The sequence below is a fragment of the Heterodontus francisci genome, chromosome 15, assembly GCF_036365525.1.
Source record: "Heterodontus francisci isolate sHetFra1 chromosome 15, sHetFra1.hap1, whole genome shotgun sequence".
NCBI classification, from domain to species: Eukaryota; Metazoa; Chordata; class Chondrichthyes; order Heterodontiformes; family Heterodontidae; genus Heterodontus; species Heterodontus francisci.
In genome coordinates, this window is record NC_090385.1 from 3513246 (window position 1) to 3540237 (window position 26992).

At 45.8% G+C, this 26992-nt stretch overlaps 1 protein-coding gene across 1 annotated transcript in view; it reads left to right on the top strand.

Annotated features, from left to right (window-relative positions):
- Positions 1 to 492: 492 nt before the first annotated feature.
- Positions 493 to 26992, top strand: part of LOC137377472 (transmembrane 9 superfamily member 2-like) — a 158147-nt gene continuing 131647 nt past the window's right edge. Inside the window, exons 1-2 of the mRNA XM_068047091.1 lie at positions 493 to 725; positions 20929 to 20996. Of these exons, the coding sequence (XP_067903192.1) occupies positions 558 to 725; positions 20929 to 20996 (236 nt within the window). The 5' untranslated portion in view covers positions 493 to 557. The remainder of the gene's footprint in view (positions 726 to 20928; positions 20997 to 26992) is intronic.

The following is a 26992-nucleotide window of genomic DNA, read 5'->3' on the forward strand; positions in this document are numbered from 1 at the left end:
TGGGTGCTGGTTGCCAGGTTACCCGGTTGTCTGGGTGCCGGTTGCCAGGTTACCCGGTTGTCTGGGTGCTGGTTGCCAGGGTACCCGGTTGTCTGGGTGCCGGTTGCCAGGTTACCCGGTTGTCTGGGTGCTGGTTGCCAGGTTACCCGGTTGTCTGGGTGCCGGTTGCCAGGGTACCCGGTTGTCTGGGTGCCGGTTGACAGGGTACCCAGTTGTCAGGTTACCCGGTTGTCTGGGTGCTGGTTGCCAGGGTACCCGGTTGTCTGGGTGCTGGTTGACAGGGTACCCAGTTGTCAGGTTACCCGGTTGTCTGGGTGCTGGTTGCCAGGTTACCCGGTTGTCTGGGTGCCGGTTGCCAGGGTACCCGGTTGTCTGGGTGCCGGTTGACAGGGTACCCAGTTGTCAGGTTACCCGGTTGTCTGGGTGCTGGTTGCCAGGTTACCCGGTTGTCTGGGTGCTGGTTGCCAGGTTACCGGTTGCCAGGGGTAGGCGGGACTCGCGCCGCACCCACCCACAAGGCCCCGCGCCGCCGCTCTCTCCGCTCCCGTTCCAGCTCCATGGCGGCCCCGCAACTTCACACAGTCCGAGCCCGGATTAGCTCCGGTCCTGGGCTTCGCCCGCTGTTCATCACCGCTGTCCTGCTGCAGCTCTCCTCCGCCTTCTACCTGCCCGGATTGGCGCCCGTCAGCTTCTGTCAGGCTGGGGATGAGACCGAGACCTGTAAGGTAAAAGCCGGCCGCACGGCCCCGAGCCGGACCCCGAACCCCGGCCCCGAGCCGGACCCCAGCCAGGCCCCAAACCCCGGCCCCGAGCCGGACCCCAAACCCCGGCCCCGAGCCAGGCCCCAAACCCCGGCCCCGAGCCGGACCCCAAACCCCGGCCCCGAGCCGGACCCCAAACCCCGGCCCCGAGCCGGACCCCAAACCCCGGCCCCGAGCCGGACCCCAGCCAGGCCCCGAACCCCGGCCCCGAGCCGGACCCCAAACCCCGGCCCCGAGCCAGGCCCCGAACCCCGGCCCCGAACCCCGGACCCCAGCCAGGCCCCGAACCCCGGACCCCAGCCAGGCCCCGAACCCCGGACCCCAGCCGGGCCCCGAACCCCGGCCCCGAGCCGGACCCCAACCAGGCCCCGAACCCCGGCCCCGAGCCGGACCCCAACCAGGCCCCAAACCCCGGCCCAGGCCCCGAACCTGGGCTCGAGTCAGTCCCCGTCCCCGAGCCAGGCCCCAAAACCGGGCCCGGCCCCGAGCTCCGACCCGCTTCCGCCTTTTTGTTGTCGGTTACGTGTCATTAACTGGGGTCGGGGCGACTTTCCGGATCAGGCCCCACTTCCTGGCGCTCACTGGGAACGGTTCTCGGATCGGGATTGTAATGTTGGCTGAGCGGCTGCTGCTTCCTGGGGGTTGAGGGTGTTGGAGTCACTGGGAGGGGATCGGGTCCTTTCCCTGGGGTTGAGGGTGGGGGAGTCACTGGGAGGGGATCGGGTCCTTTCCCTGGGTTTGAGGGTGTTGGAGTCACTGGGAGGGGATCGGGTCCTTTCCCTGGGGTTGAGGGTGGGGGAGTCACTGGGAGGGGATCGGGTCCTTTCCCTGGGGTTGAGGGTGGGGGAGTCACTGGGAGGGGATCGGGTCCTTTCCCTGGGGTTGAGGGTGGGGGAGTCACTGGGAGGGGATCGGGTCCTTTCCCTGGGGTTGAGGGTGGGGGAGTCACTGGGAGGGGATCGGGTCCTTTCCCTGGGGTTGAGGGTGGGGGAGTCACTGGGAGGGGATCGGGTCCTTTCCCTGGGGTTGAGGGTGGGGGAGTCACTGGGAGGGGATCGGGTCCTTTCCCTGGGGTTGAGGGTGTTGGAGTCACTGGGAGGGGATCGGGTCCTTTCCCTGGGTTTGAGGGTGGGGGAGTCACTGGGAGGGGATTGGGTCCTTTCCCTGGGGTTGAGGTAGGGGAGTCACTGGGAGGGGATTGGGTCCTTTCCCTGGGTTTGAGGTAGGGGAGTCACTGGGAGGGGATCGGGTCCTTTCCCTGGGGTTGAGGTAGGGGAGTCACTGGGAGGGGATCGGGTCCTTTCCCTGGGTTTGAGGGTGGGGGAGTCACTGGGAGGGGATCGGGTCCTTTCCCTGGGTTTGAGGGTGGGGGAGTCACTGGGAGGGGATTGGGTCCTTTCCCTGGGGTTGAGGTAGGGGAGTCACTGGGAGGGGATTGGGTCCTTTCCCTGGGGTTGAGGTAGGGGAGTCACTGGGAGGGGATCGGGTCCTTTCCCTGGGGTTGAGGTAGGGGAGTCACTGGGAGGGGATTGGGTCCTTTCCCTGGGGTTGAGGTAGGGGAGTCACTGGGAGGGGATCGGGTCCTTTCCCTGGGTTTGAGGGTGGGGGAGTCACTGGGAGGGGATTGGGTCCTTTCCCTGGGGTTGAGGTTGGGGGAGTCACTGGGAGGGGATCGGGACCTTTCCTGGGGTTTGGGGTGGGGGAGTCACTGGGAGGGGATCGGGTCCTTTCACAGTGTTGAGGGGGATCGGGTCCTTTCCCTGGGGTTGGGGGAGTCACTGGGAGGGGATCGGGTCCTTTCCCTGGGGTTGGGGAGTCACTGGGAGGGGGGCGGGGGAGTCACGGGTGGGGTGGGGGGGGTGGGTGGGGATGGTCAGGTTCTTTCCCGGGGTAGGGTAGTCACTGCGTGGAGGTCGGGTCTTTTCCCGGGAGTAGGGTAGTCACTGCGAGGAGGTTGGGGGTAGGGTTGTGACTGAGAGGGGCTCGGATCATTTTACAAGCGCAGAAATTTAGACAGCAGATTCCTGTGTGCGGGGTCAAAGCAGCTGAACCTAGCAATGTCATGGTGTTTGGACAGGGAGGATCTGATTTGATCTATATAAATATTTATTTCATTGTAATGTTGTGTGAGGAGGTGGTGTTCTGGTGTTTCAGTTAACTCTTAACATACTTGGTGTTCTGTAAGTTTTGTAAAGTACTTGGAGAATTGAACCAACTGGCATTTTGTCCACAGTTACCTTAGCTTGCCTTTTGGTGAGAAAACGAGGGAGTTTTGTTGTTCCACTCCTGGTGTTCACAGTAGAAGTAAATATAAGACTATGGAAGAGAATTTGCAAAAAAGTTGGTGCTCAATGCTTTTGGGAGTCGAACCTGAGAAAGTATCTTGGCCAATCATGAACTTACAACCGAGATATAGATAATTTAAGGTTTGGGAGGAAGAGGTGACTTTGGACCTCCGGTTCCCAAAGCTGTCCCCGACTGGGATTTTCCTTTTGTCACATGTTGGTCTGTTGTGGACTCATTGATAAGAGATTGATTGCTAAGATTAATCAAAAACTCCATTATTGTTGTCATGGACCTACCAGGATGGTAGAAGATGAACTAAATGGTCCTTTTTTTTTGTAGCAATTTCTACATTCCTGTGATAAAGTTGCTGAGAACTCGTGCGAAGAGTGATCTTCTGGGTGGGGGCGGTGAAGTGAGATTCATGATGCAATTAAATGCTATTATAGGAAGACTAGAATAGAAGAAGCATTGTGGATTATGAACAAGCTTTTGACTGGGTAAACTGGCAAAAACTGTTGAAGTGAGCAGAATTGACTGGAGAGATAAAAGAATGATTGTAGCTTTGTGCATGGGACAGACTGCTACAATCAGGACAGCATTTAGTGAAAGTGAACCTGGTGTAATCGGGCATGAGGTGAGACAAGGCGGTCCACTATTGCCATTGCTCTTAAACATCTATGCGGTAGTCATGATAAAAGAAACACCAAGTGAGTGCAGAAAGGTGTCAAAGTAGGACATCAGTTGGTGAAGGTTGTGAGATTTGCAGATGATCTGGTGGCCAGCGCAACAGAAGATCTGCAGATACTAATGGATAGAATGAAAAGTAGTGAAAGCTTATGGAATGAAAATTGTGTAAAGACAAAAGGTATGAAGTTTGGAAGAAAAAATGATGGGAAAGCAGAGGTCAAGGTAAACAGTCAACAGCTGGAACAGGAATCTCAATTTAAGTACCTGGGAAGCATCTTGTCAGAAGATGGTTACTGCCATAAAGAAATCAGAGCTCGAGTAGCAATGGCAAAGAATGCATTCTCCAAACCTAAAGAATTGCTCAGTACAGGAATGAGTAGAGAATGAGTAGGGGCGGCGCAGTGGTTAGCACCGCAGCCTCACAGCTCCAGGGACCCGGGTTCGATTCCGGGTACTGCCTGTGTGGAGTTAGCAAGTTCTCCCTGTGTCTGCGTGGGTTTTCTCCGGGTGCTCCGGTTTCCTCCCACAAGCCAAAAGACTTGCAGGTTGATAGGTAAATTGGCCATTATAAATTGTCACTAGTATAGGTAGGTGGTAGGGAAATATAGGGACAGGTGGGGATGTTTGGTAGGAATATGGGATTAGTGTAGGATTAGTATAAATGGGTGGTTGATGTTCGGCACAGACTCGGTGGGCCGAAGGGCCTGTTTCAGTGCTGTATCTCTAATCTAATCAAAATCTAATCTAAAGGAATTATCAAAACTATGATTTAGAGTGTTTTATTGTATGGGGCTGAAACGTGGACCTTGAGAAAAGCAGACAACCAAAGACTAGAAAGTTGTGAGATGTGGTTCTGGAGAAGAATGGAGCAGGTCACTTGGAGAGAACAGAAAAGCAATGAAGACGTTCTCAGGAGGGTTTAGAAGATAGATCGTTAGTGAATATCAAGAAAAGGCAACAGGGTTGGATTGGCCATATCCCAAGGCATGAGAACTTGCTGAAGTAGGTGATTGAAGGGAGATTAGAGGACTGTAGACCAAGAGGGAGAAAGAGAATGATGTTAGCTTGAAATTGAAAATGGGAGTTTCCTATGAACAATTGAAGAGGAAAGCGCAAGACCGCAGGGCATGGAGAAGTGAGCAGAGGACCTGCCCTTTGTCAATCAGATTACTATTTCATTGGGAGACTAGTTTTAGCCCTGCAAGAACTCTGGGCCAATTGCAGGGCAAACTTCTTACCCACTCTTTTATTGAGCAGAAGAAATGCTATGGTATAACAATCATCTGTATTTGTATAGCCCTTTTAATATGGTAAAATGTCCCATACGAGCAAGGAGCAGGTGTAAGCCACTTGTCCCTTCGAGCCTGCTCCGCCATTCAGTACATTTGTGGCTGAACTGATTATTCCACATTTCCACCTACCCCCGATAACCTCCCACCCCCCTACTTATCAAGCATCTTTCTACCCCTGCCTTAAAAATATTCAAAGACTCTACTTCCACCGCCTTTTGAGGAAGAGAATTTCAAAGACTCACGACCCTCTGAGAGAAAAGATTTCACCTCATCTCTGTCTTACATGGGCGACCCCTTATTTTTGAACAGTGACCCCTAGTTCTAGATTCTCCCACAAGGGGAAACATCATTTCCACATCCACCCTGTCAAGTAAAGGCCTGCTCAAGTGACAAAAAAAACCCAACCCAAACCTGACGGAACCACATGGGACCTGAGCCTGACCCGGCCCGAGTCCCTCCGTTTCCCCCCGAGTCCGACCCGACCACTGGAGTATTTTCTTCACTTACCTTCCAACTCCCAATCTGCCGGAAGCCGCAGCATGAGCGTGATGATGTCATAGAGACGCTTACTGCGCAGACTCAGTTTCCCTGCTTGACATTCCGGACTCTCAGCTCAGATAAGTTTTTAACTTTTAACACTTACCTTGCTGTGTGTGTCCGACCCGGCCTGACTGACCTGACCCAACCCAAGCCGGAAGAGTGACCCGACCTGAACCCGACACATGTTGGGTCCCGTCGGGTTCGGGCCAGGTAGCAGGCCTTTACTGTCAAGACCCCTCAGGATCATCTATGTTTCAATCAAGTCGCCTCTTACTCTTCTAAATTCCCAAGGTGCTTCATAGGAACATAGGAGTAGGCCGTTCAGCCCATTGAGCCTGCCCTGCCTTTCAATGTGATCATGGCTGATCATCTACTTCAATGCCTTTTTCCCACACTATCCTTATGTCATTTGTATTTAGAAATTTGCCACCCTCTGCTTTAAACATACTCAATGACTGAGCTTCCACAGACTTCTGGGGTAGAGAATTCTGAAGATTCACAACCCTCTGAGTAAAGAAATTTCTCCTCATCTCTGTCCTAAGTGGCTTCCCACTTATTTTGAAACTGTGTCCCCTGGTTCTAGACTTCCCAACAGGGGAAACATCATGGCTGCATCTCCCCTGTCTATCACTTGAATTATTTTGTAGGTTTCAATGAGATCACCTCTCATTCTTCGAAACTCTAGTGAATAAAGGCCCAGTTTCCCCAATCTCTCTTCAGAGGACAGTCCCACCATCCCAGGAACGAGTCTAGTGAACCTTTGTTGCATTCCCTCTATGTCAATAATATCCTCTCCAAGGTCAGGGGACCAAACCTGCACGCAGTACTCCAAGTGCAGTCTAACCAAAGTTCTATACAACTGAAGCAAGACTTCACTAGTCCTGTACTCAAATCCTCTTGCGATAAAGGCTAACATACCATTAGCCTTCCTAATTGCTTGCTGCGCCTGCATGTTAGCTTTCAGTGACTTATTGACAAGGACACCCAGATCCCTTTGTACATCTACACTTTCTAATCTCTTACCATTTAAGAAATAATGTGCACGTCTATTCCTCCTACCAAAGTGGGTAACCTTATATTTTTCCACATTATATTCCATCTGCCACGTTCTTGCCCACTCACTTAAGTCTGTGCAAATCCCCTTGAAGCCGCTTTGCATCTTTCTCACAACACACATTTCCACCTACTTTTGTGTCATCCGTGAACTTGGAAATACTACATTTGGTCCCCACATCCAAATCATTGATATATATTGTGTATAGCACTGATCCTTGTGGTATCCCAATAGTCACAACCTGCCAACGTGAGAATGACCCATTTATTCCTACTCTCTGCCTGTTAAGCAATCCTTAATCTATGCCAGTATATTGCCTCTTATCCCATATGCTTTAATTTTGCCAACCAATCTCCTGTGGGGGACTTCTTCAAAAGCCTTCTAAAAACTCAAGTATACCACGTCCACCGACTCTCCTTTATCAATTCTGTTAGTAACATCCTCAAAAAAACTCCAACAGGTTCGTCAAATGTGATTTCCCATTCATAAATCCATGTTAATTATGCCCAATCAGATCATTATTATCCAAGTGTCCATTTATCACATCCTTTAGATAGATTCTAGCATTTTCCCAACGACTGATGTAAGGCTAATAGGTCTGTAATTCCCTGTTTTCTCTCTCCCTCCCTTCTTAAATAGTGGGGTGACATTTGCGACCTTCCAATCTGCAGGAACTGCTCCTGATTCTATAGAATTTTGGAAGATGATCACCAATGCATCCACTTTCTCCATAGCTACCTCTTTCAACACTCTGGGATGTAGAATATCAGGTCCTGGGGATTTATCCACCTTCAACCCCATTAATTTAGATTTTAGATTTAGAGATACAGCACTGAAACAGGCCCTTCGACCCACCGAGTCTGTGCCGACCATTAACCACCCATTTATACTAATCCTACACTAATCCCATATTCCTACCACATCCTCACCTGTCCCTATATTCCCCTACCACCTACCTATACTAGGGGCAATTTATAATGGCCAATTTACCTATCGACCTGCAAGTCTTTTGGCTGTGGGAGGAAACCGGAGCACCCGGAGGAAACCCACGCAGACACAGGGAGAACTTGCAAACTCCACACAGGCAGTACCCAGAATTGAACTCGGGTTGCTGGAGCTGTGAGGCTGCGGTGCTAACCACTCCAATACAACCTTCTTACTAATACTAATTTCCTTCAATTCCTCATTTCCCCATATCCCTTGGATCTCTAATTCTGGGAGATTTCTTGTATCTTCCTCAGTGAAGACAGACACAAAGTAATCATTAGCTTCTTTGCCATTTCTCTATTCCCCATCATAAATTCTCCTGACTCTGCCTGTAATGGACCCATATATGTCTTAGGGCAAACGTTTCCTTAGTACGTACCTATAGAAGCTTTTACAGTCTGTTTTTATAGTTTTCGCTTGCTAACATTCATACTCTATTCTCCCTTTCTTGATCAGTTTCTTCATCCTCCTTTGCTGTATTCTAAAATCCTCCCAATTCTCAGGTTTACAACTATTTCTGGCAACTTTTTAGGCCTTTTCTTTTAATCTTATACAATCCTTAACTTCCTTTGTTATCCACTGTTGACTGCCTTTACTTTTGGCGTTTTTCTGCCTGGGAGGAATGTATAGTTGCTGTAAAATATGTAATATTTCTTTAAAGACTATCTATTGCCTATGCACTGTCATACCTTTTAATGTATTTTCCCAATCTACCTCAGCCAGTTTGCCCCTCATACCTTCATAATTTCCTTTGGTCAAATTTAATACCAAGCCGCATAAGAAGATATTAATGAAGATTACCAAAATCTTGGTCCAAGAGGTAGGCTTTAAGGAGCATCTTAAAGGAGGAAGAGAGGTGGAGAGATTCAAGGAGGGAATTCCAGAGCTTCGATCCCGAGCAGCTGAAGACATGCCCCCCAATGGTGGAGTGATTAACATCAGAGATGTTTAAAAGGCCAGAAGTGGAGTAGTGCAGAGATCTCAATGTTTTGGGGCTGGAGGAGATTACACAGGTAGAAAGGGATGAGACCATGGAGGGAGTTTAAAATAAGAATTTAAAATCGAGGCATTGCTCAACTGAGAGCCAGTGTAGGTCAACAAGGGCAAAGGTGATGAGTGAATGCAGTTTGGTGCGAGTTTGGGCACTGGCAGCAGAGTTTTGGATGACCTCAAGTTTACGGAGGGGAGAACGTTGGAGACCAGCCAGGAGTGTGTGGGAATGGTCCAATCTAAAGGTACCAAAGGCATGTATGAGGGTTTCAGCAGCAGATGAGCTGAGGCAGGGGCTGAGTCTGATGATGCTACAGAGGTGGAAGTAGGTGGGTTTGGTCAAATATGACATCAAGGTTGTGAACTGTCTGGTTCTGGAGCCACCAGAAGTAACACTGCACACGTGCAAACATAAGCCATGGCATGTGATTTTCTGGTTATAATTAGATACAAGAATGGAAAAATTGAGTGCAGTGCCACCCAGCTGGGTGACGGTGGAGAGGCATTGGTCGAGAAGGGCGCGGAGGGATAGTTTACCTTTGTCGCAGTCACGTAGGATGGCATTTGTGACTTTGATAACCATTTCAGTTCAGGATGGAAACTTGATTGGAGGGATTCAAATATGGAATTCCAGGAAACGTGCACGGATTTGGGAAGCAACAACATATTCAAAGACTTTGGAAAGGAAAGGGAAATTGGAGATGGGGCAGTAGTTTGCAAGAGTCGAGGGTTAGTTTTTTGAGAAGTGTGATGGCAGATTTAAAGGAGAGAGGAACAACCTCTGAAGAGAGAGAACCATTAACAATGTCAGCTAATTAGGCAAAGTGAGGCTAATGGGAAAGTACAGACATCTCTTGATTTGAAGTTTTATTGCTGGCAAAATTCAGTCATGCAGTTCAAATTAAGCAATTCAAAAAACGACACAGGAGCTGTCCTTTGCGTCGTTTCAATTTGAATTAAAGTAACTTGAATTGAGTATCAGGCCAGATGGACATTTAATACACGAAAGGAATCCATTGCCTGAATGCAAAACAGTACTACAGTGTGGTGTTCAGACCCTGTCCCTTAAGTTTCTTAAATACACCTAATCTCCTTAATTAAGTACAATTTTCCTGTCTTTCCAACAGACTGTAGGTAAAATTGCATCCAAGAAGCTCAGCTTCTTTCATGCACTTAATTTTAAAAAAGCGTTGTCTAATAAGTAACCTAATAACCCTCTTTAAACTTGCTCACTTCTCATAAGCTCCAAATAATGTCTTCCATTTTGTTGCATTGTAACTCTTTTGACATCAAGACTCATTGCACAGTTTTCCTGCTCTGACCACCAGCTATGGAACTTGCTGCAATCAAATTTTTCAAACCTTAGCTTGGTGTCAAACGTTTGTTAACTTGCCTGATCATCTCCTCATTTCAACTTTGCTGTCTTGAGCTGACGGATGTGAGTGTCTCAATACTTGGTTTCTCATATCGCCGTAAAATAGATCCCAGTTTAGTTTCCTTGCTAACCTCATCAATGACTATTGCAATCCTGTCATTGGCCAAACAAAAAGCGAGTATAATTGATCTCAGTGCCATGGTATAACAAGGGCAGGAAAATGGCCAGGGTTGCAATGCCTTGTAGAGCGTTTGCTGTTGGATGAATGCATGATTGGACACTACTGCAATGCTCCTTGCGTTCAAGTAGTGTGGCCAGTAATTGATGTCAATGGTCAAACATGAATGATACCAAGGGGTGATGAGCAGCTTGCCCCCTGCAAGGAAACAGTGTCTTCAGGGAATATGGGACAAATATCAGAGAAAATTGGTTTGAAAAGGAAGAGAAGCTAAAACAGAATTGGTAAATGAGAGAATAATGCACAACTGGCAGCTGATAGTATTGATGCTTTATTCTGACACCCATCATTGCACTATCTAATATATTTATCACAATAACAAGAGACCTCCACTCTGAGCATAACTCAATAGATTCAATTTCTGCCAGCAATATCCATGATCAATATCAGGGCACTTAGAAAATCATATGATTAGGCAGAGTCAACCCGGATTTATGAAAGGGGAAATCCGAGTTTTTTGAGGATGTAATTAGGATGGATAAGGGGGGACCAGTGGATATAGCGTGTTTGGATTTTCAAAAAGGTGCCACAGTAGAGTTTATTACACAAATTAGTGCTCATGGGATTTGTGGGTAATATATTAGCATGGATTGGTTTATGGACAGAAAACAGAATAGGAATAAATGGGTCATTTTCAGATTGGCAAGCTGTTATTAGTGTCAGGATCAGCTATTTACAAGCTAGTGTGTCCACCGTGACTTAGTTGGTAGCACTCTCGCCACTGAGTCACAAGGTTCTGGGTTCAAGTCCCACTCCAGGATTTGAGCACAAAAATCAAGGTTGACATTCTAGTGTGATGAGAGAATGCAGCACTGTCAAAGGTGCTATCTTTTGGATGAGATGTTAAACCGAGGCCCCATCTGCCCTTTCAGGTGGATGTAAAAAATCCTATGGCACTATTTCGAAGGAGAGCAAGGGAATTATCCTGAGTGTCCTGGCCCGTATTTATCCCTCAATCAACATCACACAAACAGATTATGTGGTTATTAATACATTGCAGTTTGTGAGAGCTTGCTGTGCACAAATTGGCTCCTCTGTATTCTACATTACAATAGTGACTACATTTCAGATAGTACTTCATCGGCTGTAAAGTGATTTGGGGTGTCCGTTGGTCGCGAAAGGCGCTATATAAATGCAAGTCTGTTTTTGTTTCTTAGATCAATGACTTGGATGAGGAGATGGAGTGTAATGTATCCAAGTTTGCCTACAATGCAAGGTTAGGTGGGAAAATAAGCTGTGAGGAAGATGCAAAGAGGCTGCAAAAGGATTTGGACAGATTAAGTGAGTGGGCAAGAATGTTGCAGATGGAATACAATGTGGAGAAATATGAATTTATCCTGTTTTGTTGGAAAAGTAAAATATTTTTTAAACCGTGAGAGACTGGGAAATGTTGGCATTTGGAGGGATCTGGGGGTCCTTGTACATAATCACAAAGTTAACATGAAAGTACAGCATGCAATTTGGAAAGCGAATAGTATGTTGGCTTTTATTACAAAGGGATTGGAATACAAGAGTACAGGACCTTGGTGAGACCACACCTTGATTACTGTGAACAGTTTTGGTCTCTTTATCGAAGGAAGGATATACTTGCTTAGAGAGAGTGCCGTGAAGGTTCACTAGATTGATTCCTGGGATGAGAGCGTTGCTTATGAGGAGTGATTGAATAGAATGGGCCTTTATCGCCTAGAATTTAGAAGAATGAAAGGTGATAGAATTTTATATGTTTCAATACATACGGGGCTTGATGGGGTAGATGCTGGGAGAATATTTCCCATGGCTGGGGAATCTGGAAGGGACCACAGTCTCAGAATTACGGGTCAGCCATTTAGGACTGAGATGAGGAATTTCTTCAGTCAAAGGCTTGGATTCTCGGTTGTTAAGTATATTCACGTCAGAGATTGACAGATTTTTGGATACTAAAGGATATGCGGATAGAGCGGGAAGCTCTACCTGAGTTAGACAATCCGCCCTGATCTTCTGGAATGTTTGAGCAGGCTTGTATAGAGCCTTGGTGAGACTGTACCTGTAGTATTGTGTATAGTTTTGGTCACCTTATCTAAAGAAGGCTATACTTGCTATGGAGGGAGTGTAGAGGTTCACAGACAATTCCCTGGGATGATGGGATTGTCTTGAGAGATTGAGGAAACTGAGCCTGTATTCTCTAGAGTTTTGAAGAATGAGAGGTGATCTGATTGAAACTTACAAAATTTTTACAGGGCGCGACAGAGTGGCTGTGGATAGGATGCTTCCTCTGGCTGGTGAGTCTAGAACCAAAGGACATAATCTCAGAATAAGGGGCAGGCCATTTAAAACTGAAATGAGGAGGAATTTCTTCACTCAGTGTGGTGAATCTTTGGAATTCTCTGCCCCAGAGTGTTGTGGAAGCTCAATCACTGCACATCATCAAGACAGAAACGATAGCTATTTGGAGACACATGACATGAAAGGATATTGGGATAGCGCAGGGAAGTGGTGTTGAGATAGATGATCATCCATGATCTAATTGAATGGCAGAGCAGGCTCGACCGGCTGAACGGCCTACTCGTGATCCTATGAAGGTCTGAAATGGTTTATTCCTACTCCTATTTCTCAGCAATACTTGGTTCTACTTGGGGCGGCACAGTGGCGCAGTGGTTAGCACCGCAGCCTCACAGCTCCAGCGACCCGGGTTCAATTCTGGGTACTGCCTGTGTGGAGTTTGCAAGTTCTCCCTGTGTCTGCGTGGGTTTCCTCCGGGTGCTCCGGTTTCCTCCCATATGCCTAAAGACTTGCAGGTTGATAGGTAAATTGGCCATTATAAATTGCCCCTAGTATAGGTAGGTGGTAGGGAAATATAGGGACAGGTGGGGATGAGGTAGGAATATGGAATTAGTATAAATGGGTGGTTGATGGTCGGCACAGACTCGGTGGGCCGAAGGGCCTGTTTCAGTGCTGTATCTCTAAACTAAAACTAAACAAAATACTGCAGATGCTGGAAATCTGAAATAAAAACCAAAAGTGCTGGAAGTACTCAGCAGGACAGGCCGCATCTGCGGAGAGAGAAACAGTTCACTTTTCGTGTCTGTGACCTTTCATCAGAGCTGGCAAAGGTTAGAAAAGAAATAAATGTGGTTCTAAACTTGTTTTGGAAATAAAAATGAGCCTGTTGTGTCTGCTGTGGTAAAGCCTGCTGCCAGAGTGCAATCAGAGGTGAAAGTAACCGTTAGATAACGGCCGTTCTGTGGAAACCACAGGATAGATATAATTGAGGAAGGCCATTCAGCTGAGGTTATCACAAAACGGATGCAGATGAGGAAGGCCATTTGCTGCTTTTTAGCGCCTTTTTGCCACTGATGAATTTAGATTAGATAACCTGCTCAGTAAGCTTCCTGTGCCTACCAGGGTCATCACAGGCAATCGGCATAAATGCTGGCCAGTGGAGGCCAGCATGCCCAGTGGATAGCCCTGCATTTGCGAATCCTCCCTGACATCACGTCTGGTGAGTATGTTGTACAGCGTGGACGCCTCAAACACCCATTTGGGCCGCTTCACAGCCACCCAGGTCTTGCTGCTCATTGTGTGCCCTTGTTGAAATTGTATTCCATATTTACACCCTATGTCAGAGGTTTCAGCTCCCTTCTCATTATCTGAAAGGGTTCCTCAACATTTGGTTAAATTTTTTATCTCAACCTGTTTATCTTCAGTCACGTTGTGACATTGTGTGTTTGGTGTAAGGGTGTGTGCAAATGAAGGACCTTATGGTAGATCTGCCCTGGGTCTGACTTAAGCCTGCTGTCCAGGATGCATAGGATCTGTTGACAAAGTCACTGTGACTATTTGCCACTCTTTCAGGTTTTGAGTTTGGGTGATCTTGGATCATGTGTTGTCCACCAGTAGGCTCAGAGCCAGCACAGCAGTGATGGAGGAGCCTCGGCCCTTGACCTTGTCCAACAGGTACGAGGTCCTTGCTGCCTGTGTGGATGAGGAGAAGGACTGCAAAGTGGATGAGCGAACTGACCATAGCACCATGGTGAAAGATGCCATTCCAGTGGGGGGAGTGAAGAGAAATGTGGTAGTGATAGGAGATAGTATAGTCAGGGGGATAGATACTGTTCTCTGTAGCTGCGACCGGGAGCTATGACAGCTGTGTTGCCTACCTGGTGCCAGGGTTAAGGACATTTCCTCGCGGCTGGAGAGGAACCTGGAGTGGGAGGGAGAGGATCCAGTTGTCGTAGTCCATGTGGGAACCAATGACATAGGTAGAACTGGAAATGATCTTAGAGAATTTAGGTTAGGGTCCAAACTAAAACGCAGAACATCAAAGGTAATCATCTCCCGATTGTTACCTGAGCCACGTGCAAATTGGCACAGAGTCAAGCAGATTAGAGAACTAAATGCGTGGCTCAGAGTGGAGTGGGAAGAAGGGGTTTCAATTCTTGGGGCACTGGCATCAGTACTCAGGGAAGAGGGAGCAATTCCATTGAGATGGGCTTCACTTGAACTGGGCTGGAACCAGTGTCCTGGTCAATAACTAGGGCTGTGGACAGGGCTTTAAACTAACGGGGGTAGGGAGGGTTTGGATAAAGGGAAATCCAGAGAGGTCAGGGCATTGCAGCAGGATAGTGATGTGGGTAACTCCCAACAGAATGGGACAGGAAGGGACAGAGTTTAACAAAAATTGTACATTGGCAACTAAGGTCATTGCGGGGAATAGAGGTAAAAAAATGAAAGTTCCTTTATCTGAATGCACAAAGCATCTGTAATAAGATAGATGAACTAGTGGCACGAATAGAGGTAAATGATCTAGATCCAATTACAATTACTGAGACATGGTTACAAACAGATCAAGGTTGGGAAAGGAATATTCCAGGGTACACAATATTTCGAAGAGACAGACAGACAATGGCAAAGGAGGAGCGGTAGCCCTGATAGTAAAGGGTGGCATAAGGACATTAAAAGAAGGGATCGCGAAGTAGAATCAGTTGGGTGGAAATCAGGAATAGCAGGAATCAGAAAACACTGGTGGGAGTAGTTTACAGGCCCCCTAACAGTAGTTATATTATTGGACATAACATTGAATGGGAAATTATTGGAGCATGTGAAAAAGGTAATGTACTAATTGTGGGGGACTTTTAATCTGCATATAGATTGGAACAATCAAATTGGCAACAGTGGTCCAGAAGATGAATTTGTAGAATGCTTTTGTAACAAGTTCTTGGAGCAATACGTTGTAGAACTGACCAGGGATAAAGCTATGGAATGAAGCAGGATTAATAAGCAATGTCATAGTAAAAGATCCCCTGGGAAATATTGATCATAATCCCATTGAATTTCCTGTTGAGTTTGAAAGTGACACACTTCAATCACAAACAAGAATATTAAACTTAAACAAAGCCAATTATGCAGGTATGAGGGGAGAACTGGCAAAGGTTAATTGGGTAAATAGACTGGAAGGTATGGCGGTAAATGAACAGTGGGAAACATTTAAAGAAACAATTCAAAGGGTTCAACGAAAGTACATTCTGTTGAAAAACAAAATTTGTCCAGGAAGACCCATCCATCGTTCACTCAGGAAGTTAAGGAGAGTATTAAACTAAAAGAAGAGGCTTACAATGTTGCAGAAAATAGTAGCAAGTCTGAGGATTGGGAGTGTTTTAGAAACCAGCGAAGGGCCACCAAAAAGTTGATGAGGGAAAAAATAGAATGAGAGTAAATTAGTCAGCAATATAAAAACAGATTGTGAGAGCTTTTATAAAAAGGAAGAGTAGCTAAAGTAGACGTTGGTCCCTTAGAGACAGGAGAAATCATCTTGGGGAATGAAGAAATGGCAGAGGCGTTGAACAAATATTTTGTCCGTCTTCACAGTAGAAGACTCAAGTTCCATACCAGAAATAGGCAGTGACCTAGAGGCTAAAACGAATGAGGAAATTATGGATATTGATATCAGCCGAGAAAACGTATTGGGGAAACTTGAGGGACTAAAATCTGACAAGCCCCCGGACCAGATGGCCTACATCCTAGGGTTCCAAAAGCGATAGCTGCAGAGATAGTGGATGCACTGGCTATGATTTTCCAAAATTCCTTAGATTCAGGAATGCTCCCCTCAGATTGGAAGTTAGCAAATGTTACACCGCTTTTCAAGAAAGGAGGTAGAGAGAAAACAGGGAACTACAGACCAGTTAGCCTAACATCAGTCGTTCAGAAAATGCTGGAAACTATTATTAAAGAAATCTTAACACAGCACTTGGAAAAGCATAGTATGATTCGAACAAGTCGGCATGGTTTTACTAAAGGGAGATCCTGTCTGATAAATTTATTAGAATTTTTTGAGGATGTAACTAATAGGGTAAATAAAGGGGAACTAGTAGATTTTTTAAAAATTCGTTCCTGGGATGTCCATCCCTAATTGCCCTTGAGAAGGTGGTTGTGAGCTGCCTTCTTGAACTGCTGCAGTCCATGTGGGGTAGGTAAACCTACAGTGCTGTTAGGAAGGGAGTTCCAGGATTTTGACCCAGTGACAGTGAAGGAACAGCAAGATAGTTCCAAGTCAGGATGGTGTATGGCTTGGAGGGGGACTTGCAGGTAGTGGTGTTCCCATGTATCTGCTGCCCTTGTCCTTCTAGGTGGTAGAGGTTGCGGGTTTGGAAGGTGCTGTCGAAGGAGGCTTGGCAAATTACTGCAGTGCATCTTGTAAATGGTACAGCCTGCTGCCACTGTGCGTCTGTGCTGGAGGGAGTGAATGTTTGTAGATGGGATGCCAATCAAGTTGGCTGCTTTGTCCTGGATGGTGTCGAGCTTCTTGAGTGTTGTTGGAACTGCACCCATCCAGGCAAGTGGAGAGTATTCCATCACGCTCCTGACTTGTGCCTTGTAGATGGTGGACAGGCCTTGGGAGGCAGGAAGTGAGTTACTCGCTGCGGGATTCCTAACCTCTGACCTGCTGTTGTAGCCACAGTATTTATATGGCTACTCCAGTTCAGTTTCTGGTCAATGGTAACCCCCATAATGTTGATAATAGGGGATTCAGCAATCGTAATGCCATTGAATGTCAGTGGGAAATGGTTCGATTCCCCCTTGTTGGCGATGATCATTGCCTGGCACTTGTGATGCACGAATGTTACTTGCCACTTATCAGCCCAAGCCTGGATATTGTTCAGGCCATGCTGCATTTCTACATGGACTGCTTCAGTATCTGAGGAGTCGTGAATGGTGCTGAACATTGTGCAATCATCAGCGAACATCCCCACTTCTGACCTACTGATTGAAGGAAGGTCATTGATGAGGCAGCTGAAGATGGTTGGGCCTAGGACACTACCCTGAGGAACTCCTGCAGTGATGTCGTGGAGCTGAGATGATTGACCTTGCAACAACCACAACCATATTCCTTTGCACTAGATAAGACTCCAACCAGCGGAGAGTTTTCCCCCCTGATTCTCATTGACTCCAGTTTTGCCTGGGCTCCTTGATGCCATACTTGGTCAAATGCCACCTTGATGTCAAGGGCAGTTACACTCGCCTCACCTCTGGAGTTCAGCTCTTTTGTTATTGTTTGGACCAAGGCTGTAATGAGGTCAGGAGCTGAGTGTCCCTGACGGAACCCAAACTGAGCGTCACTGAGCAGGTTATTGCTAAGCAAGTGCCACTGTATAGCACTGTCGATCATGCCTTCCATCACTTTACTGATGATTGAGAGTAGACTGATGGGGCAGTAATTGGCCGGGTTGAACTTGTCCTGCTTTTTGTGTAGAGGACATACCTGGGCAATTTTTCACATTGCCGGGTAGATGCCAGTGCTGTAACTACTGGAACAGCTTGGCTAGGGGCGCGGCAAGTACAGGAGCGCAGGTCTTCAGTACCAATGCTGGAATGTTATCAGGGCCCATAGTCTTTGCAGTATCCAGTGCCTTCAGTCATTTCTTGATATATCACGTGGAGTGAATCGAGTTGACTGAAGTCTGGCATCTGTGATGCTGGGGACTTCAGCTTAAGGCCGAGATGGATCATCAATTCGGCACTTCTGGCCTTATTTTTTGCACTGATTTGCTGGGCTACCCGATCATTAAGGATGGGGATATTTGTGGGGCCATCTCCTCCAGTTAGTTGTTTAATTGTCCTCCACCATTCATGGTTGGATGTGGGAGGACTGCAGAGCTTCAATCTAGTCCGTTGCCCCTGCCTATCGCATGCTGCTTAAGTAGTTTGGCATACAAGTAGTCCTGTGTTGTACCTTCACCAGGTTAACACCTTATTTTGAGGTATGCCTGGTGCTGCTCCTGGCATGCGCTCCTGCAGTCTTCATTGAACCAGGGTTGGTCTCCTGGCTTGATGATATCAATAGAGTGGGGAATATGCCAGGCCATGAGGTTACAGATTGTGGTTGAGTACAGTTCTGCATGCTGCTGATGGCCCGCAGTGCTTCATGGATGCCCAGTTTTGCATTGCTATATCTGTTTGAAATCTATCCCATTTAGCACGGTGGTAGTGCTGCACAACACGATGGAGAGTATCCTCAAAGTGATGGCGGGACTTTGTCTCCACAAGGACTGTGTGGTGGTTACTCCTACCAGTACTGTCATGGACAGATGCGCCTGTGGCAGGCACATTGGTGAGGAGGTCAAGTATGTTTTTACCTCTTGTTGGTTCCCTCACCACCTGCCGCATACCCAGTCTAGCAGCTATGTCCTTTAGGACTCTGCCAGCTCGGTCAGTAGTGGTGCTACTGAGCCACTCTTGATGGACATTGAAGTCCCCCGCCCAGAGTACATTCTGCGCCCTTGCCACCCTCAGTGCTTCCTCCAAGTGGTGTTCAGCATGGAGGAGTACTGAGTCATCAGCTGAGCGAGGGCGGTAGGTGGGAATCAGCAGTGTCTGTTCCTTGCCCATGTTTGACCTGATGCCATGAGACTTCATGGGATCCGGAGTCGATGTTGAGGACTCCCAGGGCAACTCTCTCCCCACTGTGCCGCCACCTCTGCTGGACCTGTCCTGCCGTTAGGACAGGACGTACCCGAGGATGGTGATGGCAGTATCTGGGACATTGTCTGTAAGGTATGATTCCATGAGTATGACTATGTCAGGCTGTTGTTTGACTAGTCTGTGGGACAGCTCTCCCAGCTTTGGCACAAGCCCCCAGATGTTAGTAAGGAGGACTTTGCAGGGTCAACAGGACTGGGTTTGCCATTGTCGTTTCTGGTGCCTAGGTCAATGTCAGGTGCTTTGTCCGGTTACATTCTGTTTTATTGACTTCGTAGTGGTTAGATACAACTGAGTGGCTTGCTAGGCCATTTCAGAGGGCATGTAAGAGTCAACCACATTGCTGTGAGTATGGAGTCACATGTAGGCCAGACCAGGTAAGGACGGCAGATTTAATTCCCCAAAGGACATTATTGAACCAGATGGGTTTTTACAACAATCGACAGTGGTTTCACGGCCATCATTAGACTAGCTTTTCATTCCAGATTTATTAATTTACAGAAAGAGGCCATTTGGCCCTTTGTGTCTGTGCCAGCTGAAAAATGATCCACCTATTCTAATCCCCCCTTCCATCATTTGGTCTGTAGCCTGCAGCTTATGGTACTTGAGGTGCATATCCAGCCTCCTTTTGAATGAGTTGAGGGTCTCTGCCTCAACTACCCTTTCAGGCAGTGAATTCCAGACCATCACCACGCTCTGGGTGAAAACATTTTTCCTCATCTCCCCTCTAATTTTTCAACCAGCCACTTTAAATCCATGCCCCCTAGTCACTGACCTCTCTGCTAAGGTGAATAGGCCCTTCACTTCCACTCTGTCCAGGCCCCTCAAAATTTTGTACATTTCAATCAGATCTCCCTTCAGTCTTCTTTGTTCCAAGGAGAACAACCCCATCCTACCAATCTTTCCTAATAGCTATATTTTTTCAGTCCTGACAACAACCTTGTAAATCTCGTCTGTACCATCTCTAGTGCAATTACATCCTTTCTGTAATGAGGTGACCAGAACTGCACACAGCACTCAAGTTGTGGCTTAACAAATGAGTTATACAGTTTTTAGTTGATCTTTATAGTAGACATAGAATGTATTCAGAAAATGTTGGCTTTCTTTGTTAAGTTAATTGAATAAAGCATTTCACTAGAAATGTGGTGGTGTATGTTATGTCACATGGAGCCTTAACATTGAGGTTTTATCAGTACAGACCAGGGACTGAATATACAGCCTTCCTAATGTGTTACTCATTACTTCACGAACTCGCTGACCCCAAGAGGCCATGTCCCTCATTGTTTGCACCAGAATAATCTGGGGAAGAAAAATACATTAATGTAGCAACTTGGTCGTCTTCCTTTTCTGAACAATTTCTTGTATACTGTAAAGTTTCTGATGAGACAGAGTAAGGAACAGAGAATCGCTACCCAATTATGTGTTAATGCATTTTTAGCTTTATAATTATAATTTACTATGGTTATTTACATTGATAAGTTTGCATGTGAGTAGATCTGTTTGAGGTCATTTTCGGAAAGGATATATGATCTCTAGTATGTCTGTGTGCTTGTGAGCAATTAGTATGGGGTAGATTATAATGTTTTCAGTAAATCTACAGCTTTGCCCAGAATTGTAAATGCTCTTCCCCCCCCCCCCCCCCCACCCCGCCACCTTCAGTATGGTTTTAGTGAAATTTTAACATTTTGAATACTGCCGTAAAGTTGCTATTTGTTGAAAGTTTATTTAGAATGCAAATATCTAAAAAGTTTATTTTCTATTTTCAGTCAAACATTGAAGTATTTGTAAACCGATTGGACTCTGTGGAATCTGTCCTACCATATGAATATGATGCGTAAGTATTTTAATAAGTGCCAATTAATCTATATTAAGTATATTGTGTCCATCCACTTTCCCTCACAGCTGTTTTTCAAAAGTGCATTAAATATGGCTGGCTAGCTAATGGAGTGTTAGCAGTATCGGGCAAGGAGATAATTTTGTCTCATTGCTGTGTTCTCTACATAATTCCTCACCACCTTGGTGACAATTTTAAATTGATGGCGTCTTAGAGTCATAGAGAGATACAACACTGAAACAGGCCCTTTGGCCCACCAAGCCGACCATCAACCACCCATTTATACTAATCCTACATTAATCCCATATTCCCTACCACATCCTCACCTGTCCCTATATTCCCTACCACCTACCTACACTAGGGGCAAATTACCATGGCCAATTTACCTATCATCCTGCAAGTCTTTGGCTGTGGGAGGAAACCGGAGCACCCGGTGGAAACCCACGTGCTCACAAGGAGCACTTGCAAACTCCGCAAAGGCAATACCCAGAACTGAACCCGGGTCGCTGGAGCTGTGAGGCTGCGGTGCTAACCACTGCGCCACTGTAAGTGATGGTAAGTAGGAATTAATAGTTATTGTGATGGTTACTGAAGCATGGTAAAGGAAGATGATGAGTGAGAAATCATCTGAAGGGCTTTGCACGCTTCAGGAAAGATGGTGTAAGAAATAAAGCAGCGAGGATGGTACTCTTTTTTTCAGGGCAGCTTTATAAGTTGCTAAAAGAGAGAATTTGGGGATTGGCAGTGAGTCTTGGGATGGATGTGGAAAATAAATGTGGAAAAGGTTATTGGTAGCAATATGTTAGAGGCCACGAGAAAACTCTGCTGTGGGAGGGCAGAAAACGAGATGAGTGCTGAAGCCTCAGTTATAGTCATGGGGGATTTGAGTTTAGTTTTTAGATACTGGGAACAATCTGCATGTAAGGAGTTTATTCAAGTAGTTCAGGGATCTTTCCTGTACTGCAAGTGAGGGGACTTGCATGGGGGAGGGTATTGCTACTAACTAACAAAATGGAAAAAGCTTGCTTATATATCTCAAAAAAGCTATTTTCACGACCACTGGACATCTCAAAGCACTTTACAGCCAATTAAGTACTTTGGAAGTGCAGTCAGTGTTGCAATGGAGGCAGCACGGTAGTTCATGTGCACACAGCAAACTCCCACGTAAAGCAATGTGATACTGACTAGATAATCTGTTTTTGTGATGGTCGTTGAGGGATAAATACTGGCCAGGACACCAGGGATAACTCCCCACTCTTGTTCAGAATAGTGCCATGGGATCTTTTACATCCACCCAAGCAGGCAGATTGGGCCTCGGTTTAACATCTCATCCAAAAGACCACACGGCCAACAGTGCAGCACTCCCTCAGTACTGCACTGGAATGTCAGCCTGGATTTTTGTGCTCAAGTTCTGGTGTGGGACTTGAACCTGGAACCTTGTGATTCAGAGGCGAGAGTGCTACCAATTGAGCCATGGCTGACACCTAAACAAGAGAGTCAAAAGTCGGGTTGAAATACAAAACATTGGAGGTAAAGGTCGCAGTTGCTGATTTTAAGGTTAAAAGAACAGATGATAAACTACTAAGAAGTTGGAGTTCAGTTGAGTAGAATAAAATGGAAAGAACTATTTTCAAGAGAATGACATGGAGGATACATAGGAGTGTTTTTTTTAACATTGTTTAGGCAGTTTATTCCAGAAACAAATTGAGCAGCAATTTGGAAAGTAAAATTGTTGTGGATGAAAAGGGAATTCATTAGGGAGGGAGATGGAATATATCAAATTCTAAAATGTACAAGGAAGAAACAGGCAAGGAAACGCTAGGAAGCCAAGAAACCAAGGAGATGCAAAGAGGATATATTAAAGGAAGGTAATGAAAAATATGGAGGATAATATTGTGTTGTCTATCAAGAGTAAGAGTAGGCTACAGTTAAGTGTTGGACCAATTGCACAGGTGTCTGAGGGCAGGGAAGTGGTGGAATTAATAAATCATTACTATTGACAGGGAAGAAATGCTGGAGAGAAGCGTATGGGAGGTAGCAGAATGGAAACCTATGGGATGATATGAGTAAAAAGGATTAGGAAGCTGGAGGTAAGCAGGGCTTCAAGCTCTGGACATTTTCCACCCAAGGGTGCTGGTGGAATTTGCTGAAGAGATGACTGATCTCCTCACTGATGACTATTAAAGGCTGTTTGAAATTGGGTAATGTCCCAATGGAATGGGAAGTAGCCACAGTGACCTCAAACTTTTGAGACTGAGCGTTGGCATAAGGGAAGATTAGAGGGAGTCGTCATTGGTTTAGGAGGGTCAAATTGTGTCTGACCAGTTACAATCGACCATGAGAATTTTTGGGGATGTGGATAGAAGTGAGAACATCCAAGCAGTGGAATTTTGAGTAATTTGGATTCATGAACCATTCTATTCTGTAATATTTCCTCTGCAAATGTTAGCAAACTCTTGGCGGTGTCCTACACTGATTACTGACAAAACGGCAGCAACGCTCAAAGGAAACATTACTATCTTTGCAAATGCATCTTTTATTTTGAACAGCAATGGAACTAACCTGCGAGTTGGTCAACCACTGCCAAATAGTTGAGTAATCTGCTGATTTTATGGATCATCTTGCAGAACCCAAAGTTCAGGATCCCCAGATGGGTCAGGAATAGGCAATTTAAGATGTCAGTTTTGAAGGGTGGGGTTTCAATGTCTATTAAGATGGAGCCATTCACAATGTCAGTGATTTAAGGAGAGAGATGAGTGGTGAGAAGCTGGGTTCAGAAGAGGTCAAGAGAGTAGGAGCTGACTCTGACGGGGGATTCTGCTTAGAGTTGTAATGGTCCTTTATCAAATGGCACTGGAGTAGCATAACCCAAACTTTTGCAGTGAGCCCCGGTCTGCAGCACAATTCCATTTTCCCAGGATAGCTGTTCTCGATACTAGCGCAACAATAAAATCACCAAGAATTATGGATTGGTAGATGATTCTGAAAGTCTATGAGAATACATTTGAAAGAGTCTATCTTCCTTTGCCTTGATATGCAAGTAGTTTGCCATGTTTTATCGAATGATCCATCAAAATTTACTAGTTTTATTTTGTAGTTCCATATTTTGATGAAATGAACATTTTTCGGATGAATTTAAGTTTTACGTAAGCTGTTCAATCCATCCAAATCTACTATGAATTTGGCCCATATTTTTGTCTTGCAATTGAGCCAGATTCTTTGACTTAAAAGTTTATTGAAGCATGTTCCTTGAAAGGCCATCTTTCTTCCTTAGATGAGGAATATTAAATGTTTTGATTCTTGTCTATTTGGAGGTTCCATAGCATATTGCACAAAATATTAAATAGCATTTCAATTCCTGAATCATTTGAAGTTAGATTCTAAGGTGACAGAAATTGGTTTAAATGTGAATCATACAGGATTTTGAACGGCCTGTCTCTCTTACTTAGCCATCACTGTTCTCACCATGAAAATTTCTGTTAAGAGTTTTTTGAAATCCCTTCTGTGAAAGTGTTTCACTGAGGAGCTCTTCAGTTTAACTATCATAATTGGATTCCTTAACTCTGGTTGTATCACAATTAACATTAAAAGAAAATGTTACTGTGAACTGCCATGGATTAAATACCACAGTTCGTGTCTTATTGTGTTGAATGCTATAGAGTATATGCTTGCTTTTTTCTGCCTTAAATTCCAGTATCCTTATTTAAGAACTGCATGCAATACTGGAAGCTGCCTGCGTGACTGAGCACAAATGACATTATGTGCCTCAGTCGAGCATAAAGCTGCATTGATGTGCCTGTACAGAAAATAAGCTGCCCACATCCAAGACATGAAAATTATTTTCCTGGGAGATAATTGCCTGCTGTGTATAATCCTTTTCATGCATCCTCCAGGAAGGATTTAGTGTCACTAATTAGAAAGCTCCTTTTTGGGTTTTGATCCAAAATCATCAACACTCATTATAATGTGAATTTAAGGGTCAGGCAATATCCAAAATAATGAGGGGTGCATTTTCATAATTTTCAGGTTTTACTTTTATAAAGTACGCTAACGTGCCAACAAAGAAATATTTCCTTGAGCAGCTGAAAATACCCATTAGATTCCTGGTTCTGGCCGTTTGAATCATTTGATCGGATAACTAGATTTTTATACACATCAAATCAGAGACTTGGGGCTCGAGAAGCAACCCCCTGCCCCCACCCCCAACCCCCATATCCCTCCACCACACGCAAAACTGTTTTAGAACCCTAAAAATTGTGAAATGTGATGGTAATCCGGCGCAGACGACGCAAGCCTGATCTGCTTGCTCACCTTCTGATTGCTGGGGACCACAGCCATGATCTTGTTGAGTGGCAGGGCAAGCTTGAGGGGCCGAATGGCCTACTCCTATTTCTTATGTTATTTCACCTCAGGTCCCTGGTTGTGGCCTCCTGCTGCCTGGCAAGCCTGTCAGTTTGTCCAGCTGCTGGGCGAGAAAGGGAATTTAGAAATGATAGAGGTCCTACCGTTAATTGGGCAGGGCCTCTGCATCCCAGGACGTTCTTGGTTCTTCAGCTGCTTCTAGCCTTCCCCGCTCTTTCCCTGTCTCACCGTTAATATCAGGGCCTTTATGTCAGTAACCATTAATATTTAGCAGCCAGTGTAAATGATGTCTCCATGTGAATGTTACCTGGCCAACTCAATAGCTTTTTAAAAAAGAAAACTTGGTGTGTTTTCCACAAATTTGGTAAGTCTTTGGTCAAACCCTTTGTACATCTTACTGGGTGAGTTGGAAAGTGTGCCTATTTATGAACTCGTTAAGAATCCTACAGTACAGAAGGAGGCCTTTCGGCCCTTCGTGTCTGGAACATAAGAAATAGGAGCAGGCGTAGGCCACTCGGCCCCTCAAGCCTGCCCTGCCATTCAATAAGATCATGGCTGATCTGCCCCAGATCTGAACTATTCTTTCTTGTCAGCTCCTCATAGCCCTCAACTCCCCAATATTTCAAAAATCTATCTATCTCCTCTTTAAATACTCTCAGTGATCTAGCCTCCACAACTCTCTGGGGTAGAGAATTCCAGACATTCACTACCCTCTGAGAGAAGAAGTTCCTTCGCATCTCAGTTTTAAATGAGTGCCCCCTTATTCTGTAACTATGTCCCCTAGTTTGAGATTCCCCCACTAGTCGAAACAACATCCCAATATCTACCCTGTAAAGTTCCCTCTGAATCTTGTACGTTTCAATAAGATCACCCCTCATTCTTCTCAACTCTAATAAAAGCCTAACCTGTTTAACCGTTCTTGATAAGTCAACCCCTTCATCCCAGGAATTGGCCTAGTGAATCTCTTTTGAACTGCCTCCAATGCTAGTATATCCATCCTTAAATACGGGGACCAAAACTGTACACATTACTCCAGGTGCGGCCTCACCAACACCCCGTACAGTTCTAACAAGGCTTTCCTATTTTTAAACTGCGACCCCCTAGCAATAAAGGCCAAAATTCCATTTGCCTTCTTAATTACTTGTTGCACCTGCATGCTAACGTTTTGTGTTTCATGTACAAGAACACCCAGATCCCTCTGTGCTGCACTTTTTTGGAGTCTCTCTCCATTTAAATAATAGTCTGCTGTCTGATTCTCCCTACCGAAGTGCATGACCTCTCACTTTCCAACATTAAACTCCATGTGCCAGGTTTTTGCCCACTCACTCAACCTATCTATATCCCTTTGCAGATTCCTTATGTCCTCATCACAACATGCCCTCCCGCCTATTTTTGTATCGTCAGCAAATTTGGATATATATTATTCTGTCCCCTCCAAGTCATCAATATAGATAGTAAATAATTGAGGCCCTAGGACTGATCTTTGTGGCACTCCACTTGTTCAGTCTTTCCAACCTGAAAAAGACCCATTAATCCCGACTGTCTTCTGTGAGTTAACCAATCCTCAATCCATGCTAATCCATTACCCCCGATACTGTGAGCTCCGATCTTGTACAATAATCTTTTATGTGACA